This window comes from Ammodytes marinus, assembly GCF_949987685.1.
Source record: "Ammodytes marinus genome assembly, chromosome: 16".
Classification (NCBI taxonomy): Eukaryota; Metazoa; Chordata; class Actinopteri; order Uranoscopiformes; family Ammodytidae; genus Ammodytes; species Ammodytes marinus.
In genome coordinates this window covers 10,254,285-10,273,660 of record NC_137220.1, presented here as the reverse complement: position 1 = coordinate 10,273,660, position 19,376 = coordinate 10,254,285, and the positions used below count along the sequence as shown (strand labels likewise).

Genomic DNA, 19,376 nt, shown 5'->3' with positions numbered 1-19,376 from the left:
AGAAAAAACATGGCGCCAGGAAATAGCATTCTTTGACGATCCAGTGAGGCGGCCACACACACACACACACACACACACACACACACACACACACACACACACACACACACACACACACACACACACACACACACACACACACACACACACACACACACACACACACACACACACACACACACACACACACACACACACACACACACACACACACACACACACACACACACACTACCTACATGAGATATTTTTACACAGCGGAATTATTGTTTTTAATTCAGTAAAGATCTTAATAATGTTCCACTGTATCACACTAATCCATGAGGAAAATCCATTCAATTGTTTAAAATGGTTTTGTTTTTTAAATAAACTGATGACAAACACACAAACAAATGGGACCTACCTATCATGTACCTTCCTCTGTGATAACTGCAGAACTTTGCAATGTGCAATCAACTACGGTAGTGACATTTCCACACTTAACTAGGTGAAGCCGAACGTGATCTCTCGGTCAGTCGGGGTGGTGTGATCGTGCTCCACACCTGGAGTCTGGATTCCAGTGTTTTGCGCCCGTGGTGCTCAGGTGTGGAGGAAAACCAGTAAGCTCATCTCATCCCATCCTCAGGGCTGAAAGATAAAGGACAGACAGACAGACAGACAGACAGACAGACAGAGAGAGAGAGAGAACCCCACGACCTGAGAGAGAGAGAGAGAGAGAGACAGAGTTGAATTTGCCTCACCTACTGTTTAGGAATGGTTTGAGCGTGGGGACGATTTCTACCTTTATCTCGCTTCTTCCTCTATTCTGAGCAACAGGTTAGAGCTGTGCACAAACCAACCGCTGCCCTGGGGATGTGTTATGACAACTGAAAACAGTGCAACAGCTAGAGCAAGAAGTGGCATGAACAGATCTCCAGGTTTCTTGACATGTGGGGGTGGGTGAAAAGGAGGACCTCTGTCGAGAAGTGCCTAGCCTGGAGATACAACCATCAACTCAAGTACCATCAGGCAGCCGCGGAAAAAACTGCATGGGCCCATCTCTTATTGCTGAGGTAAACAAACCCTGGCTGGCAAAAACGGGAGCTCCTAACAGCTCACTGCACATATTAGGGATGAAAGATGCTTACATTTTCCCAGTGTGTCACTGATTCCTCCCCCTCCCAGTTTAATAGGCGGCACAGCGATGGAAGGGGTTTGTAGCCAGGTGATTGATATTGTTAAGGTGCCAGGCATGGGCCTCGGGATGATTTGCCTGCCATTAAATCACCAAGGAACTATTGTGAAACGTTCCCTGCAACTTTCTGGGAAATCCAATCATGCCACGTTCACACAGTACTCACAGTACGTGACAAAGTTTCTCAACCTGTCTCCTTCCTCAGACAATCACAAAATCCTCTTTAAGTTGTTGTGTGCCATGTACCCTCACCTTGCCCCCATGCAAAGTTTGATATCATTAGTTTCTCCTCTGAGCCGAAGGCGAGAAGGAAGCCTCTGGATGGACAGACAGGAATATTCCGACACCTATCTGCTGGAAAAAAGAGGATAGCCTAATTAGAGCAAATCAGGGTGAGCTGACAAATGCTAGCCCTAGGACATGTCTGACAGAGCCCTTCCTGTCACATGTCTACATGTCAACACATTGTGCTACATGCTCCCACAGCTCGTCTTTGGTTAGGGGAAAAGATCCTCTGCCATCAAAGCTGTCAGCTATTATGTTAAAGAGAATATCAAATATAATGGGAAATATAGCCTACAGCCTTGATTTATGTTTGGGAAAGTTTAGCATCAATTGAATAACCTGAAGTGAAATGATGTTGACATGGCCATTGTTTGGGGATTGTTGTGAACCATCAAGGATTTATTCTGTATGTGCCTCACGTCACATTCACTGCTGCTGGCACAGAATGTCCTTGTTCATAACGGAGATGAACAATTCATAAGGTTGACTAAAGGAGGGAATTTGTATTTGGTTTCTTACCTGATTGTTTGCCACTGAATGGTAGCCTACAGACGCTAGGTGGTGTTTTTTTCAGCTTTCTGTGTGAGCCAAAGATCGCATATCACACGCAGTCAAAAAGAGGGAACGGTAGGCTTACGATGGGAAATAAGCCTTTCTCTGTAGGTCTACGTCTCACAAAAATATCAGAGATGCAGCTGCAGCCGAAGCAAATCCTAAAACAATCTCATCACATTTTCAACGGCGGTGAGCAGTGATCTAATGGACCTAAAAAGAGTGAGCCCTCTTTTTTCAATTTGCCTAACTTTATTGAAAGTTCAAATAGCCTTTACAAATATTAATATCAGACAGCTATAATACATACATGAATAAATGATATATATATAGGCTATTATCAATTAAATTAATAATATCAACGGAAAAAATATCTTCGGAAATATCAGTAGCCTAGATTAAAGTTTGGTTACTTTTATTTTTGTTTCAGTATTCTAATCGTTCTATAAATTCGTACAGGAAACCTTTAAAGTTGTGAGAAATATGTAGGCCTACATGTGCATAATTAAACATACATAGCCTAATTATTAAGTTCATTATAAAGTTAATGGTCTGTGTTCAAAGTAGAAGATGACATTTTTACATGTAATTTTAATAACATCTTTAATTTTACACAGTATATAATTTACTAGTCAAGCCCATAAAGTGGTTGAGTGTGTATACAAAAGAAAAATAAATGTGTGAAAGATTTTGGTTCCTCATTACAAAAGCTGCATTTGTTGTGGCAGAGTGAGCTCTCTTCGTTATTTTCATTCTCTGATGTGACGCAGCTCGGCTTCCGCTTTCCTATTTCCGTACACAAACGCAACACCGATGACGTGTACAGTCCGTACAGTCCAGTCCCGTTAGCTAGCTAGCTGCTAGCCTAGCCACCTGTCTCTCACTCAGAAGCAAGGTGTTTTAAAGTGAAGAGACGCTAAAAAGAAAACGGGGAAACACAGCGTCTCGGCACAACACGTAAGATGGAGGCGGTCTACCATCAGACGAACAGGTGGGTTTGTCTGTCCTGATCGCTCAGACTGTCACATCCAGCTAACAAGTTTAACTACATCAGCTATTCTAATCATCTGTCTGACTCTAGCAAACTTTATAATTTGGCTCTAAAAACCTGTTGATTCCCATCCAATAACGTTATCATGTTTATTCTGGATTAGGCAAATCCAAGAGGTGCAGTCTCTTATGGGCAATCTGGAGAGGACGGATCGTGAGTCAGTTCACTGTGAGTATTAACTCAATGAGCAGTAACTGCATGTCTGTGTGTTGATGATGGCAGTGCTTTTAGCCCATTCCTTTGAATGGCTTCTTTATTTCCATTCAGTACAGCCAGGCTCCTTGTTATGACTGCGTTGGTATAATAGCAGAGGGGGAGGGAGGGGGGAGGGAGGCTGGTGGTGGTGGTGGTGGTGGTGGTGTCTCCCTGGTTGATTGTTTGACTGTGGTGGGTGCCCCTGCCCAATCAGTGCTGAGCCAGGCTGGTGCCAGGACAGGAAGACGCGGGTGGATGGGTGGGTGCAGTGACAAAAAGCTGGGTGGGCTCCTTCTAGATAATGGTGGGAGCCAGGCTGTAGATGATGACATCAGCTTGTGTTTCAACCCAGAGGAGGATGTAGAATGGAACTGCAGCTTCCTCCTCTACTGCAGCTGTACAAAGTATAGAATGACCCCCATACCGAATACATCCATATGTAGCCTATGCAAGCAAAATATTTAAGATGTCCCGAAACATAAATGTCAAACGCAGTATCTAAGCCAAAACTCCCCGGATGCCCTAATATATCCAATTGCATCTAGGAGTATGCAAACCAGCATGCAGTATGTAGTAAAGTAAAAGAAAAAAGTATGTGATTTGGAACGCAGGGTGATAGTTGGGTCTGGGTCCTAACCATTGTTGTCAATCTTCTGCTGTTACAGTCTCCTCAACCTGAAACACAAATAAAGTTGTAAGTTGTAATACCTCATTTGAAACAAATGTGCAAATGTATTATATTTAGAAAGAGGATCAATTTTTGCTTCATCAGTTGGAATTGATTCACAAAGGAAATATGATGTAGTGTCTTCATACCAAATGAATCACCTTTTTTTGTATTCTCCCATTTCATTTCCCTTTTCTTCCCTTCTCGTTATATTCTAGTGGTTGAAAATGAGCTGCAGGCTAGAATCGACCAGATCTTCAATCATTTAGAACGGCTGGAGATCCTGGCCAGCAAGGAACCGCCGAACCGCCGCCAGAACGCCAAATTGTGAGTTTTTGGGAGTGAGTCAACCTATCCAAGGTTAGCCAAATGTAACTCATAGAGGGGTGAGGGGGATCAGGGTGTAGGAGATGAGACGGGCAGCCCTGTAGCGACGTGGATCTATGAAAACATTTCCCTTTGGACTCCCCCGTCATCACCCGCATTCCTGCTGCATTGGGCAAAAGATTTGGTCTTGAGCTGGGTAAACAGGCCTAAGGGGACACACACACACAGCCCACCGCATCTTACAGTACTCGTCTGATCTGTGGGGAAGGGGGGTGGACTGTGAGACACTCTTCATTCCTACCGCATGACATTTGAGGGGAAAAGAAGCATTTACCACAGACCAGGACCATTACGAATACTTACAAACTAACGTATGAGATCAGGTGCAATCATTTTAGCATTTAGTCTTGCAAATACGTCAAGGGCTCTGAGCAGGTGTGTCTGTATTTTGTTTAGCCCACGTCACAACAAAGATTAATCAAGTCTACTGTGTTTGTTTGCTTTCCCCAGGCGAGTGGACCAGCTCAAGTATGACGTCCAGCACATTCGCTCCGCCCTGCAAAACTTCCAGCACCGACGCTACGCCAGAGAGGCCCAGGATAGAGAGAGGGAAGAACTCATGAGCCGCACCTTCACGACCAACGTACGTCAAATCATGTATCATAAAAAACATAGTGGAAGGTAAAGCCGGATATTACTGTTGTTTGCAGACCAGCACAGCACAGCACAGGTCAGGGCTAGGGATGTTGGCAGTCACTTTCTTGGGGCATTCAGAGGTTTAAGTCTTCCGACTAAAGAGGTTGAATTGGTAAAAGTGTTCCATGAACTTTTTTTTGTTTGCTCGGAGACATCTCATGTCCTTAGTGTAGGTTTTAGGGTTGCTGAATTGGGGGCGCCCTTAGCTCAGTTGGTACGGCGTCCCCCCCGGCCGGGCCCAGCAGCAGACCTGGGTTCGATTCCTGCCCGCGGTCGCTCTCTGCATGTCACTCCCCTCTCTGCCCCATTTCACCTCTGTCTCTCTGCACTATCAATAAAGCATAAAAATGCCCAAAAAATATCTTAAAAAATAAATTAAAAAATAGGGTTGCTGAATTGTATAGAATTAATTGTTTTATGTTTGTTGTTTATGATGCTGTCTTACTGTCTAGACCTGTATAACATCATGGACCACAATGGAAATAAGTGACTGTATTGTGTAGGTCAATGACGGACTCTCCAAATGAATCTAAAAGCTGTGTTTATGTATTTTTTTCCAACTGCTAAACTGATAGCAGTTCCAACTGATAAAATCAGTGTAACATACAAATGTCTCAAACTGAATCATTCAAATACATTTTTTCTTGCATTCTCATTCAACAGGACGCAGATACCTCCATCCCCATAGATGAGACACTGCACTTAAACAGCAACTTGCACAACGCACACAGAGGCATGGATGACCTTCTGGGCAGCGGCTCTGGCATCCTCAACGGCCTCCGAGATCAAAGATCTACACTCAAGGTGTGGTGCATATGATTTATACATGATCTTAAAAAAGAAAGATTTACTATCTTTAGCAGGACCTGTGACTTTTTTTGTTTTTGCATTTGAGTTTTTTTGTAGAAAAGATACACAGGTTAAAAATGACGTTCCCATTGATAACAATAGTCTCATTGTTAAGTGTGTATATGCTCGGCTCAAGGGTGAGTGTGTTTCCTGGCTTCAAAGTGTTATCAGGGCGTGTCTGCTGATCGGCACTCATAGCCCGGTTGTCTAGCCGTGAGAAACATCTGACGGAGTGGCGCGTCAGGGAGGGGCGTTGGCTCCCAAAATTAGATGAATTAGTGTGGATAATGACAAAGTTGTCACGGAACGCCGGGATTTTTTTCAAATCATATTTTGTACAGGTACATCTTAAAATATTAAATATCAAAACAGCTTTCATTTCACTTTGTGTAATGAATCTAGAATAGATTTTTTAAATTAAATTAAGGAACAAAATTCACTTTTTCTTTCAGATGCACCTGTACATACACATGGCTGTCATAGCCTAATCAAACACACGTGATCATTACTGTTTAACATGGTCCTGTTTGGGCTCTATGCAGGGGACCCATAAGAAGATGCTGGATGTGGCCAACATGTTGGGGCTGTCCAACACAGTGATGAGAATAATAGAAAGGCGAGCCACCCAAGATAAATTCATCATGATCGGAGGCATGCTGGCCACCTGCGTCTTCATGTTCCTGGTCATCAGATACCTGGGCTGACCACCATCCATCCACAGCAGCGGTTATTGGACATTTCTGCAGCCCATCATCCCTCATGATATGAAACGTGGCAGAACTGAATTTTTAACAGCAGACTTTAGTAAAAATGTTTCACCATAAATTGTGCCATTATAGTTTATCCACGATTGAAATTATTTTTGGCATGTGTTAAATGAAAAGGTTGATTACATACAGTATTTAATTGCGCTTAAAGTTCCAAGATAGCATTGGAGTATGATAATATAAGTCTGCTGTCTCTCAGATTATTGCCATACTTCTATCATTTTCTCTTTCTGATCACAACCACTCAAACTGTAAATCACTCCTGTGACTGCCCAAATGGCTTTTGTAACGATACTTCAAGCAGATATTTATACTCATCTAACTGCCTCCACTGAAAAGCTATTTTGTTTTTTAATCTTTGTGTCATTTTGCCTTTTTCAACATGCTTCTTGGAGAAGTACCATTGTGAAAATATACTCATGCTACATGTTTCATTACATTACAACTGTTTTCTGTGTTGTGATTTACATGTAGCTATACAAAAGAGATAAACAGAACGGCAAAAAGGATTTAGAAGCAGCAAAATATATTTTGTAATTGTTATACACTTTCTGCTAATTCATGTTTGAGGCTAGTCTCACTATGTGAGTGATTCTGTTCTCCTAATAGAATAAAAGATGTTTAATTTATTTGATTTCATCAAATGACTCTTGCTAATAACGCAAACAAATTTCAGTTAAAATTTACTTGTGGCAGGTTACGCATAGCTTTACTTTCACTTTAAGCAGCATTACTGGGAGGTGGGGTTAACATATTTTAAAAAGATTTACTGCTTTCACAAGTCTATTATAGGTAACTAGCGCACCATCTAGTGTTTCATTGTCGACACCGACCTCTGCAGGGAGCTGATGCCTGTGGTTTCATTCTTGTTGTGACTGCTGAGTGAATTTAAATGTGAATTTCTATCAACCTACATATTATGGCAAAAGACACATGAACTCAAGGTTTTATTTGCAGCAACGGTAAGTTTTTAGAAAATACAGAGTTGCTACTGTTTGACAGATCACTATTCCTTTGCCATCCTTACCCAGGCCCACTTAGAAACAACCTTGACATTTTGCTTTTACTGATACCAGTCTCAAACCTCTCCATGTTTTAAGGTTAATCTACAGCAATTTTATTTACAAAATTACACAAAAGCAAAACACAGCCCTTCTTTTGAAGAGCATCTGGAAAATAATTTAAAAACAGAAAAATACAATTATTGCAGTATACTACAATCTTATTGTTACATGATGCACACGCATCGTCTCGATGTACAGGTTTCAGTGCAATTCATTCAGGTGTACCCTGACCACAGGGAACGTGAGCTTTGCCTCAGAGCATCAGTGATGTCGATCCCCTACATCACATTTCCCCCTTGCTCAGAGAAGGGATTCTTATGCGACTATGTCATACAGGTTTGGACACCATAGCTGTAATTTCACATGGTCATCATTGGTGGGATTCTTCACATTACACACTGATATATGTACAAGTTTCTGCATTACAAATTATTTGAGACCAAGGATCCAATAGAAAGCAAGTAGTCATATGAGAACATTAACAGAGTATCAGTAATTATGCAGTTATCAACCACTGAAGGTTATGTGACAGAATCAAAGAAGTTTATCTTTAGAACAACACCACTTAGTCCTTCTCTTGCTAACATGATTCTGCCTACAGTTTGAGGCATTATATTTCTGCCAAAATAATATTTTTATGTGAAAAACAAAAAAAAACATAATGTTTTTGGAAAAAATAAAAAAATCTCCAGTGGGTGGTGTTAACATACCTCAAGTTGGAATATAAACCAATGTCTTGAGGAAGTATCTTTAAATCTACACCCTGTTTAAAAATTCAGGGCAATACATGAAAAATGGAAAGCCCACATGAGCCACAAGAAAATGTTAGGTGTCAATTTTGAAACCAACACAGGCAGCACCACTTTGTGGCTACAACTTGCTGCACTGTGTTGGCCAGTCAAACGGTTGTTTATCGACAGCTTCCTGTGTTACTGTCTGTATGCCTGCAAAGACTTCATCTCAAAACCGTAAACCAGGCCAGTTTAGGTTAAGTCTTTCTTCCAGTGGCTGGGTGCTGTGACTACACTCCTTCACTTGCATCATTTCTCAAGAGCCGTGGTTAGGTGGGTGCTGGAGGTCCTGCCCTGAGAAGATTGGGTGTAGCAGTGGGTGGAGCTGGAGAGCTGCTGCTGCCGCAGCTTGTGAGGGCCGTTGTGTGAACAGTGTGGGGTGGTAGAGGGCTGTGTGTGGAACGTGGTGGAAAGCTAAGGGCGAGTGGTGAAGTGCAGAAGCTGGGATGATATGTATAGGCTGACCAGAGAGGTGACCAGAGAGGAAGGCTGTCGGGTGGCCATGGATCAGACCAGCATGTCCTAGTTGATGTCCTAGAGAGTGACCGAGGGAATGGCCCAGATGGGACAGGGAGATGGGGGTGAGGTGGTGCTGGGGAATGTGGTGAACCTGGGCCAGCTGGGCGTGTGCAGGGTGTGGGTGGTGGTGGTGCTGCTGATGATGCGCTGGGTGGATGCCCATGGCTGCAGCATTGGCAGCATGGTGCTGCAGGATGGCGTGTTGTATGGTGGTGATGGATGTGCCTTGGGCGACAGACACAGTGGGCTGCTGGATGTGGATCTGCTGCAGGGCTTGGGGAGGGTGAGCAGGGGCCATGTTGGCGGCGGCAGCAGCAGCTGCGGCTGCATGGGCGGCAGCTGCGGGAAACGCTTTGACCTGCTTTGCCATGAGCTGCTGCTGGATGTGCTGCTGTGCTGCCTGCTGCAGCTTGCCGTATTTCTCCATCTCCTCTGGTGTGAACGTTATAGGCTGACTCTCCAAAGGAGCCAGCCCGTCCTCCTCTGCCTCCAGGCACTCCTCCTCAAGGCTGGGAGGTGGGTAAGCAGGGTATGCATGCATTTGTGGTTGCTGCTGCATTTCTGGCATAAGGGACTCCATCATGGGGTTCTGAGAAGGGTCCTGTCCCGTTTCTCCTTGGTACGGGACCATCATCATGGAGGGATCCTGTTCAAACAACGGCCGGGGTTCTTGGTGCACTGGGGCTTCTGTAGTGGGGAACTGCATTTCCTCTTGCACCACTGTGATCTGCGGGGCCTCCTCAACCTTCTGGACCGGTGGGGCTGGAGGTGGTGGTGGAGGGGGGAACTCCCTTATCTGTTCTACCAGGATAACCTCTGTATCAGTATCTGAGCCCTTCCCTGCTCCTGACTTCTGACCCTCACTAGGTCTGGTTAGGGGAATCAATGGTTTCTTCCCTGCCTGCAACTTCCCAAATAGCGGCAGCATGGCTTTGCTTCCATGGGTCGGGGGTAGTTTGGGACCAAAGTAACCCTGTGGTGGGTCCTTGATCTTACCCCCAGACTTTGTTCCTGTGGCAGAATCATCAGAGCTCTTTTTAGACTGAACCCTCTCCAGCAGCTGGCGTGCAGTGAGGCTGTTCTTCTGATCCCCTGCGTCCCGGGAAGCCCCTGGCCTCAGAGCCTGCGAGCTGGATGAATGGGAGTTGCGGTTAAGGGCTCGTGAACGTGGAGACTGGGAGCGGTAGATGCGAGAGCGGTTGAAATCTCTGCGTTGAGGGTCGCTGTCTGCCCGAGCTCTGGTGGGGGCTCGCCGGCGAGAGGAGCCTTTGGTAGAACTGGAGGAGCGGCTGGCAGAGCTGTGGCTTCGGCTGTAGCTGCGTCTCCAGGATCTGGCGCTGGTGCTGCGGCTCCAGCTAGTAGAGCTACGCGAGCTGCTCCGCTGGTGGCGCCGGGGCCTCTTCCGGTTGCGGTTGTAGCTGCGAGAACGTGAGCGGGATTCTTCAGACGAGGAAGAGGAATACTGGTGTCTCCTGGATCGTCTGTGTCCTCCTCGGCTTCCCCTCCGCTCGTACTCAGAGTCCGACGAGCGCTTGGAGCGCCTGCGTCTGCGACCCTCGGTGCTGTAGTCGCTGTAGCTGTCAGAGTAGCTGCGGCTGCGGTGGCTGTATGCGCTGCTGCCTGCAGAGGAACGCTCAGAGCTGCTGGAATACGAGTGACTGCGGGAGGTTTGGCCTCGGTGACGTCGTCGACTGCTGCCCCGTCGTTCCCCTCCTCGTCTTGAAGAGCGGCTGCAGGACCGTCTGGACTCCTCACTGTGGTGGCGGCGTTGCTCTCGAGGACTTGACCTATGGTGACGCGAGCGCTGAGTGTTAGAGCCCCCTTCTTCTTCACTCTCGCTGCTTGGAGGTCGACCGGGACCGGGACTCTTCTGGGCTGAGGTGGAGCAAGAGGCACTTTGAGGTGCATTGGACTCAGTCTTTCTTCGCTTAGCGCCGCTGTGCTCCTCTGAGGAGTTGGCCTTGTCGGCATCTGCTTTCGCGGCTCCTCCTTCCTCCGCTCCAGACTTGGAAGGCACTTCCTTAACCGAACGTTTCCTCTTCCCCGGTTCAGTTCCTCCATTTCCAGAAGCCCCTCCCCCTCCAGTCGTCAGCTGTACAGATGAGGCGACAGCTTTATCTTCCGACTTTGGTTTTGCTTTTTCCTTTTCCTGTTCCTCACCTGTCGCCTCATTCTGTTCTGGAACCTTGTTTTTACTCTTCTTCCGTTTGTGTTTTTTCTTCTTCTTGGGTTTGTCTTGCGTTGTCTCGGTCTCTCCCTCCACCTCTTCTTTTGCACCCTTTTCTTTTGCTTTGCGTTTTGAATGCTTGGCAGACTTCTTGTGCTTCTTCTTTTTCTTTTTCTTCTTGCCACTACTGCTGCCAGCAGCAGGATTTTGCTCATCACCTACTGATTGTCCCGTCTCTCCCTTCGTTGCTGGCTTGTCTTTGTCAGTGCTGCTCCCAGATTTTGTAGGCGTTTCTACTTCAGCTGTTAAGGAGGCCTTCTCTTTGCCCTTGTCGTCAGACCCTTCAGAAGTCTTCGGGGATTTTGCCGCCTTTCCACCACGCACACCTTTGTTGCGGGACAGCTTGAAGTCAAAGTAGAGGGGGTTACAGCTGTACGAAAGGGAAGGCTGAGCTTTGGTAAATTCGAGGAGCTCAGAGGGCCACTGCAGTGTAGTACTCTCATCTTTGCTCAGAACAGGGAAGAAGGGACCTGTAGGGATTTTAGGACCTGGGTTGGTATCCGGAGTATCCTGTGTGCTCTCCACTTTTTGTATAGGGGAAGCGGTCGCCATGGTAGCCGTGTCCACTGCACATGAGGGGATTTCCTCGGTCTTGGTTTCAGGCGATGGAGGAGTTGGCTCTGGGTCAGGAGTTGGGGTGTCATTACCTTGTTCTTTTTCAGTGGTGCACTCTGTAACATTGGGCTCTGTCTGATCAGAACTATCTTCAACCTTTTTGTCCTCCTGCCCGTCTTCCTCATCCTCCTCTTCCTCTTTGCTGGAACACTGATCAGTCGCCTTCATAAACAGCAAAAATTGGAAGTGAGGCTTTACTTTGCAGTGAACTGGAGGCATGTAGTGATAGTACTCGGGCTCCTGTCCGGCATATCCTTCCTCTTTCTTCATCATCATCTTCAGTTTGTTGAGAGTTGAGGCTAAAGAGGCTCCTTCGTCAGCTGGCGGAGCCTCTTCTGTCACTGCCACACTACAATCCTCTCCTCCTCCTCCTCCGTCACCTCCTCCTGACTCGCCCTTAGGACTTTCTATAATGCAGACAGACGTCTCCTCTGGCACTGCAGCTTTCTCTCCCTCCTGGCCCTCCTCTTCCTCCATAGCTTCCTCTCCAAGATCAGCAAACACTGCTGCAGCCGTCTCCAGTTTGACTGGGGCTTTCTTGGCAAAAGAGAAGGACACACTAACTTTGGACCCACCACTCTGGGTTGGCGAGGAGGAGGAGTTGTTGTTATTGTTTTTCCCCAAAGAGAAGCTGAAGGTTGGGCCTGGCTTTGGGGAGGCTTGCTCAGGTTTATCTGCCACGGTTGCTTCCAGGGCACAGTCTGGCAGCGCAGGGTTTTCAGGCGTTGTGCTGTCACTATCTTCTATCTCTCCATCCACAGACACTGTGGTAGTTTTGAACATGGGACCAATCCCCGGAGTACTGAAACACAAAAGCACAATGACAATATGATTAAAGGTGTTGAAGTTCCTCAATTATAAAACAGGGTGTAGATTTCAGACCGCGATGCGAACGTGAAAGATGCCAAGACACAGCATAATCGATTGTTTGCTGCCAACACTAAACATTAGACTGACATACTAACATTGAATATTTGGTCTAGGCTGAAGGGACAATAAAGTTAAGACTAGGGATGTAACGATATGAAATTTTGAGTACGATACGATTATTGCGATTGATATCATGGTACGATATTAAGCGCGGAATTCATTTCTACCCCCTCAAATTAAATGGTGTAACGCTGATTTAAATAAAACATAAATACAAGAATAATTAAATTTTTTTATATCTTATTATTAAGAAGAGATTTCTGAGAGGAGATTTAAACACCTTATCACCAAAACAAAGACACTGCTTCTCTACAGCTTTACACCTATATTTTTAAAACTGAAATAGGAATTTTAAATCTATACTTAATTTAGTCACTTGTCTGTAACTGTAAAAGTATGTATAAAATAAAAATTATTTAAATAGTGTGGTAATTTCCCCATTTATTTATGTTTTATTTGCTTATCAACTCTATTTTTACAAGCCATGTTTTTACCTTAAAAGGCCTACATTATGACAGGCACAATGAACTCTGTAAAATATTTATTTATGATTTTTATTTGTTATTAACTTAAATTGCAGTCTCAAAATCAATGTTTTTGCAGTGCACTCCTCTCCCCCCTCCCTTCCTCACACTTTCGCAACGTCACCTACATTTAACCAAAGTAGTGTCACCTAAGTTTGACATAGTAGGGATTCCATAGTATTGCGCAACATGCTGGTATAGCTTTTATATACTGTCTATGCTAGTTCACGTGAAGTTGTGATGAACATATCAAGGATCTTTGGACTGACTTACTTCCTTCATCTGCCTTTCACGGAAGCTCGCCGACTTTACCGGGGATTTAACGCGCGGTCGCGGTGGATTCGATTCTATTCTATTCTATTTCCTCATGTTCACCTGGATTTATAATGATATAATTGACCCGCGAGCAACTTTCTCTTCAGTCTGGTAAGCTACTCTGTCGATCTTTTTCTCTATCTCTCCCTTTTCTCTTTCTCTCTTCTTCTTTGCTGCTGCATGACTCAATGTTGTAAAGCTGCACGCGCTGCTCTGCATAGTGTATACAACGGCCCACGTGAGACGTGACTGTTCAGTTTAAAGTTAGAAGTCATGTTTCAGTGATAAGATGTTGTGTCAATGTGTTATTGTTTGGTTTCCAATGTTGGTGTGGCCCATACAGTGTTAGATTGAGTGCTATGTTGCTCACGAGACTCTCCAAAATGACGGAGCGCATTTAACATGCAAGCTCGCCTGTAATACCTTAACACGGTATTACAAGAAAAAACTTACGGTTGACATTCGTGGCCTTTTCATATCGCGAACGACCGTTTTGCGTTATACCGTTACATCCCTAGTTAAGACCGGAAGCAACGTGACTTTCATGCCCAGGGGAAAACATAGTTTTTCCTATGGGGCGAAACTTGGTATTTTAAAAGAGGTAATTTCTCCCATTGCTGTCTGAGCTTGTGCTAATAAAATACTGCGCTTACACACCGAAACCAACTGCTGCTCAAACGGCAGCTAGTGGGGCCCTGATTGTATTCAGTATCATAATTTAGTTTTATCAACAGAAAAATTAAATATTCTACGAATTAAGAAGCTGTTGACATTTCTGTTTTCACTTCTGGAAATGTGTCTTCCAGAAAAGTCTAAAAATGTAATTCTGGAATGTTTTGACCTACTTAAAAAGCAAAATATATTTAAGTAATTAATGAATGGGATCCTTGTTTGGTGGCACAATGATCCTTCAAAACACAATACACATGCAAACCAACTGATAAATTCAGCCAGCAGGGGGCACTCCGAGAAAGAAATTCTTACAGGTCCTGTTGTTTTCTCTGTTCAGCCAGCTCATGCAATCGGCGCAGCATCTTTTCATGCTTCTTTCCACCTTTCCGGGAACGGGATGACACATTACGAGCAAACTCTCTCTGCTTTAGCTCCTTAAGCCTCTGGAGTACAAGAAAGTGAGACAACAACAAGACAGTGAGAACCAAAGCACATCAGGATCTCTTCTCTCTGCTCTCACGGGAAAAAGACAAGACACTTGTTTTAATGTAAAGCATTTCTCCATTAAGAGTTCAAGACTTGATTATCACAAGTACCTGCTTGTGAGCGTGGTCATAGGAGTTAATGTGGTTATCAAATTCCTGGTGTTTGGTGTACTGTTTGTCACAGAGCTCACAGTAGAAATTGGCTCTCAGGTCTTCCAGTGCCTTTGCAATAGCTTTCTCCTTCTCCACTTGGTCCTGTTGCGATATGAAATACAGTTGAGTGAGTGAATCTTAAGCCACATTTCCGCCAAAAGTACCAGGAACCTTTTAAGTGCTCTTTAAGGAAATTAAAGGTTCCTGTGGTAAATTCTTGTCTGCGTTTCCACCGCGGTCCCTGGAGGATTAATTTTGATATAATTATTTAATATTGAGTTTCGACAGAAATCGGTGTGCCTAATTGTATAAAAAAATTATATATATTTGCACATCATGAGCTGACGTGTTGTGCCACTGTGGACGCACGTGAGAAGTGCCTGGTTGCTGCTCTAATCTGTTAACCAGGGGGCTGGGGAAAAAAGGCGGACAAGCAAATAGGGCCGCACATAGAATGTGTGGCACGGGTGTAAGCATAGATTTTCTGTTGCTTCATTAAATCCAATAAAGAAAGGAGATGAGCGCGTGTAGCAAGCCGCGTTTTGTGTGCAATAAAACACTGCGAGTGCTTGACCAATCATAATTCTTCAGCACCCAATGTTCCTTAAGTACTACCCCCAGAGCAGGGACTTTTCCTGAGGGTAAATCAAGAAACACAGGAACTTTATTAAGACCCTGGTTCCTGCGGTCGAAAGGTTGAGTTCCTATAAATGTTGCTAGTTCCTGGGGAAAGTTCCTACGGTGGAAATGTGGCTTTAGAATTGTGTTCAAAGAGTAGAGAAAGAAATATAATTACTGAATCAATAGGACTTGTCTTCTTTCTTTCTTTCAGATGTATTTTACCACAGCAGCTGTACTAGTACAGGTTATAGAACACAAATTAAACAAGGGACTCACCTTGTATTTCTGCCGCAGTTCTTCTGTGTCCTCCTTCTCCACTTCCAGCACTCTTCTCTTCTCTGTGGCATCCTCGGCATAGTCCAGCTGAAAAGAACAAACACAGCAGTTACACTTTACTGTTACTGTATTTTCTGCTTTAAAGCCTGTCCGTCTCAACGTTTTGATGGGTTCAAGGTCCAGACTTTTTTGCATAGCAGCCAAGAGCTCTATCAGAGATTACCACAGAATCATGCAGTATGTCACACAGTGCTGTAGCGTTGAGACTTCCCCTCAATTGACCTAAAGAACCTAAACCAAACCACAAATCGTTGTCTAGAGACCTATTTGCAGGGCTGTACGCATTTTTTTAGGTGGTAGCACTGGTGCTAGCAAGCAAAAAAATTCAGTAGCACAAAAATAAATTTGGTAGCACACAAAGTATGATCGAAAACTTGCATAACCTTAACCCTTGCATTTCGCTCTAATTAGGCCTACCTTTGAGCATGTTATCTTGGTCTCATTTGAGATTCTCAATTAATATTATATCCTAGTGTGTGCAGTAATAATTATGGAAAAATTAATAGGGGTGCACTGATTGCAATTTAGACAAAAGAATCTAACCTGCCCATTGCAATTTTATGCTGATTCAGAATTATTATTATTATTATAATGTCCTTCTGTTAATTAAAACCAAACTTTAAAACATTAAAAATAGCCTATTAATAAAAGTAAAAAAAAAAAAAAAAAAAAAAAACAGAAAGGGGAGTATTAAGGTTTTGCTGGTTACGATCATTGATTGTTTCACTTGTACTGTTTTTTATTTTCAGTAATCAACAACAAGAAATAACTTGTAAACAATGTTTTGATGTATGCAATACTCTATAAAAAAAAAAAAAAAAAAAAAAAAAAATAGCCTATTAAATAAATAAGTATACATATTGGTACAATTTAGGATAAATTAAATAGGTTGTTGTGAATGTGTTGGGAGTAACTTTTCAGTGGCTTATTTAAAACTTTGTTTAAATAGACTAGGCTACTGTTGACTGCTCGCTGCAGCTGAAGGAGTTGCCTTTCAAGCTAGAAAAAAGCGCTAACTTCCTGTTCTTACCGGCTTCAAAATAAAAGTCAACTCACGTTTGGCTAGTAACAGGCTTTTAATGTGAAGGCGCACAGGAAATGTTCTGTTTGTACACGCGCTAACTTAACTGCGGTAATGTGCCTTCTCCTTCTGGTAATTACCGTTGGTGAAGTTTTTATACCTAGAATCGCTGCACGAGCACAGATCCCGAGGACTTATATCTTTCACCAGCCAAAGTGGAGGGTGGACTCAATAACTTACTTGCCTAAGTCTACACTTACCCCCATTTGGAGTGTTAATGTAGAGCCCTCTAAGCAGTGTTGTGCATCTCTCTGTGTTTCAAAGACAGCCTCTCCTCATTAGCAGCCTGTCGCACGAGTGCGAATGGATTTGTATTCAACATCGCACGTGATCAATTTCAGTAGCAAATGCGATCAAAACTGTCGCACTGTACAGCCCTGCTATTTGTATTTTGAGCCTGTTCATTCGTTGGGGTAATGTCTCCTGGCACCAACTACACTCAGGTTTGTCTGCCAGACTGCCAGTCGGTGAAGCGTGATTGATAACTACAGAGAATGTTATTCGCTGCTCAGTGAAATGCTGCTGTCATTTACACGACTCCAGCTGAAACCTGGCCCTTGTCTCTTGGCTTACTGCCAAGGAAATTATTTGAAGCACCCAATGAGACTGTTTGGAAGTCAGCAGTGAGCTTTGAAACTGAGGACAGGTTCAACCGATTTAAATATAAATATATACATTTAAAATATATATATTTAATATATATATATATATATATATATATATATATATATTTAATATATATATATATATAGCTTTAATACATATGTATATATGTGTTATAAGCTTAAGCCTTTGGTAATCCTTTCCTGTGACCTTGAGTCGCAAAGTGGCCCGAAACTTGAAGCTTAACTGCTGTTTTTGTTTTTCACTGACCAGTATATGAGCGAACCTTTCTCCAGGGTGGCTTAACAAGGGTAGAACGTTGAAAAATAACCTGTTCTTCCTCAGTGCCATGGTGATTTAAATATTGCCTGATGCTTCAACTATCCAAAATAAAATAAAAGTGAAACATCCTCTTAATGAGAACACCATATTAACAGGTGATGTGTAAATAAATAGCATCTTACCTCCATCTCCATCCGTCCCATCCCCATGACATCATATTTGAGGGTGATTGGCACAGGGTCGGTGCGTCCTGAGGGAGAAGAGACAGAGAGAGGACCAGGTGAGTGTTTGACTCTGGGACAGTGGGCCAGCTCGGAGACAGCCTGCTTTTAGAGCATAGGGTGCTGGGGTTAGAGAATTTTGCCTTGAAGTGCAAAGAGACCAGAAAGCTACAGTGAACCAAACACCAGCCATTCTCACAGCTTACTGCAGCCACCAGGTATAAATCAATGTATCTAGCCTTCCTGTTACATTTGAACCTGGGCTGACATTTGCATTTTGAATGAGTCAAATTAGCTGCAATTATTGTATTAAATGAAGTCAAGGACATCAGGGTTATTCAGACAGTGTGTCTTACTAAAGAAAGTACACTTCAAACAAGACCATCAGCTTTAAGCCAATTTGTTTCTATATATTTTCATTGTAGTGTCACCACCCCCTCCTCCACCCGTTCATTGCAGCAGTCCTGTTAAACCAGAATGCCAAGTTTATCAAGGACACTACAGCTTGAGGGTGGGTGGGTGGGTGTGTGTGTGTGTGTGTGTGTGTGTGTGTGTGTGTGTCTGTGGAGGGAGTTGCAACAGGCCTGCACAGCTGCTGCCACTGCGACATCCTCTCTGAGGGGAACAAATCGGCCTAATATTATCAAAGGCCCACTGCATCATTTTTTTCTGATATATCTGCAGGCTGGCTGACCCTTGCAAGCCCCCTCACACTGTCCTAACGTCCAAATCTGTTCCCTTGTCCAAGGCCCCCTTCCTCATCATGACTGAAGCTGAAGGTTATTTTCCTCTGTAAACTATGTAAGCTGTGAAAAGAGCTAGATCGGAAGGAAATTAACTGTAGAAAAATAAACAAACCAAAGACAACCAAAAAAACAAACAGAATGAAACATTAACGATATAAAATATATAAAAATCAAAACTACTTTGGAGATTGACACAGAATTGCTTAATCCACTCATAATCAGCCAAACAAAGCAGAGAGAAAGACAGAGTAAAAATTAAAAAAAGGACACAAGCACTGAACTACAGCAGAGTGATGTCACAGGCCAGGTATCGCCATGGTGACAGTGCAAGGGATGGGGATACTTACCTGGTAAAACATGGGTATGGGTAGGAGAAGGAAGGGGAGGACAGACAGACAGATAGATAGACAGGGGAATCTCAACACAAAAGGCATACAAATAATTTGGACTAGTCTGCTGCTCCTGTTGCCAGCCAGATACAATAATCGATCTTACTGATAGTGATCATCAATTCAGTTTGGTTTCAGTTTTTTCCTCCCACATATTCAAATTTTTCTCACAAATCAATTGTGATATGTATACCATTGGGCATATGGAATATGTTTTATTGTTATGATGTCGCAAATAC

At 43.7% G+C, this 19,376-nt stretch overlaps 2 protein-coding genes across 10 annotated transcripts in view; one reads left to right on the top strand and one right to left on the bottom strand.

Annotated features, from left to right (window-relative positions):
* Nucleotides 1-2,099: 2,099 nt before the first annotated feature.
* gosr2 (golgi SNAP receptor complex member 2) lies at nt 2,100-7,127 on the top strand. 2 transcript variants are annotated; one of them, XM_080044513.1, is made up of 6 exons: nt 2,100-2,233; nt 3,166-3,230; nt 4,143-4,251; nt 4,762-4,894; nt 5,611-5,751; nt 6,339-7,127. In XM_080044513.1, the coding sequence occupies exons 2-6, from the start codon at nt 3,191-3,193 to the stop codon at nt 6,498-6,500; spliced, it is 585 nt and encodes a 194-aa protein (XP_079900639.1). In that variant the 5' UTR covers nt 2,100-2,233; nt 3,166-3,190; the 3' UTR covers nt 6,501-7,127. The 2 variants fall into 2 exon arrangements, with proteins under 2 accessions (XP_079900639.1, XP_079900638.1); XM_080044512.1 differs by lacking the exon at nt 2,100-2,233 and adding an exon at nt 2,826-3,002.
* A 380-nt stretch (nt 7,128-7,507) lies between these two features.
* The window catches only part of gpatch8 (G patch domain containing 8), a 29,125-nt gene continuing 17,256 nt past the window's right edge, over nt 7,508-19,376 (bottom strand). For all 8 annotated transcript variants that reach the window (XM_080044302.1, XM_080044308.1, XM_080044306.1 and 5 more), the window contains 5 exons: nt 17,964-18,031; nt 15,756-15,842; nt 14,817-14,960; nt 14,533-14,663; nt 7,508-12,581 (listed from right to left, as the gene is read on the bottom strand). In XM_080044302.1, coding sequence (XP_079900428.1) covers nt 8,675-12,581; nt 14,533-14,663; nt 14,817-14,960; nt 15,756-15,842; nt 17,964-18,031 — 4,337 coding nt within the window. In that variant the 3' untranslated portion in view covers nt 7,508-8,674. The remainder of the gene's footprint in view (nt 12,582-14,532; nt 14,664-14,816; nt 14,961-15,755; nt 15,843-17,963; nt 18,032-19,376) is intronic.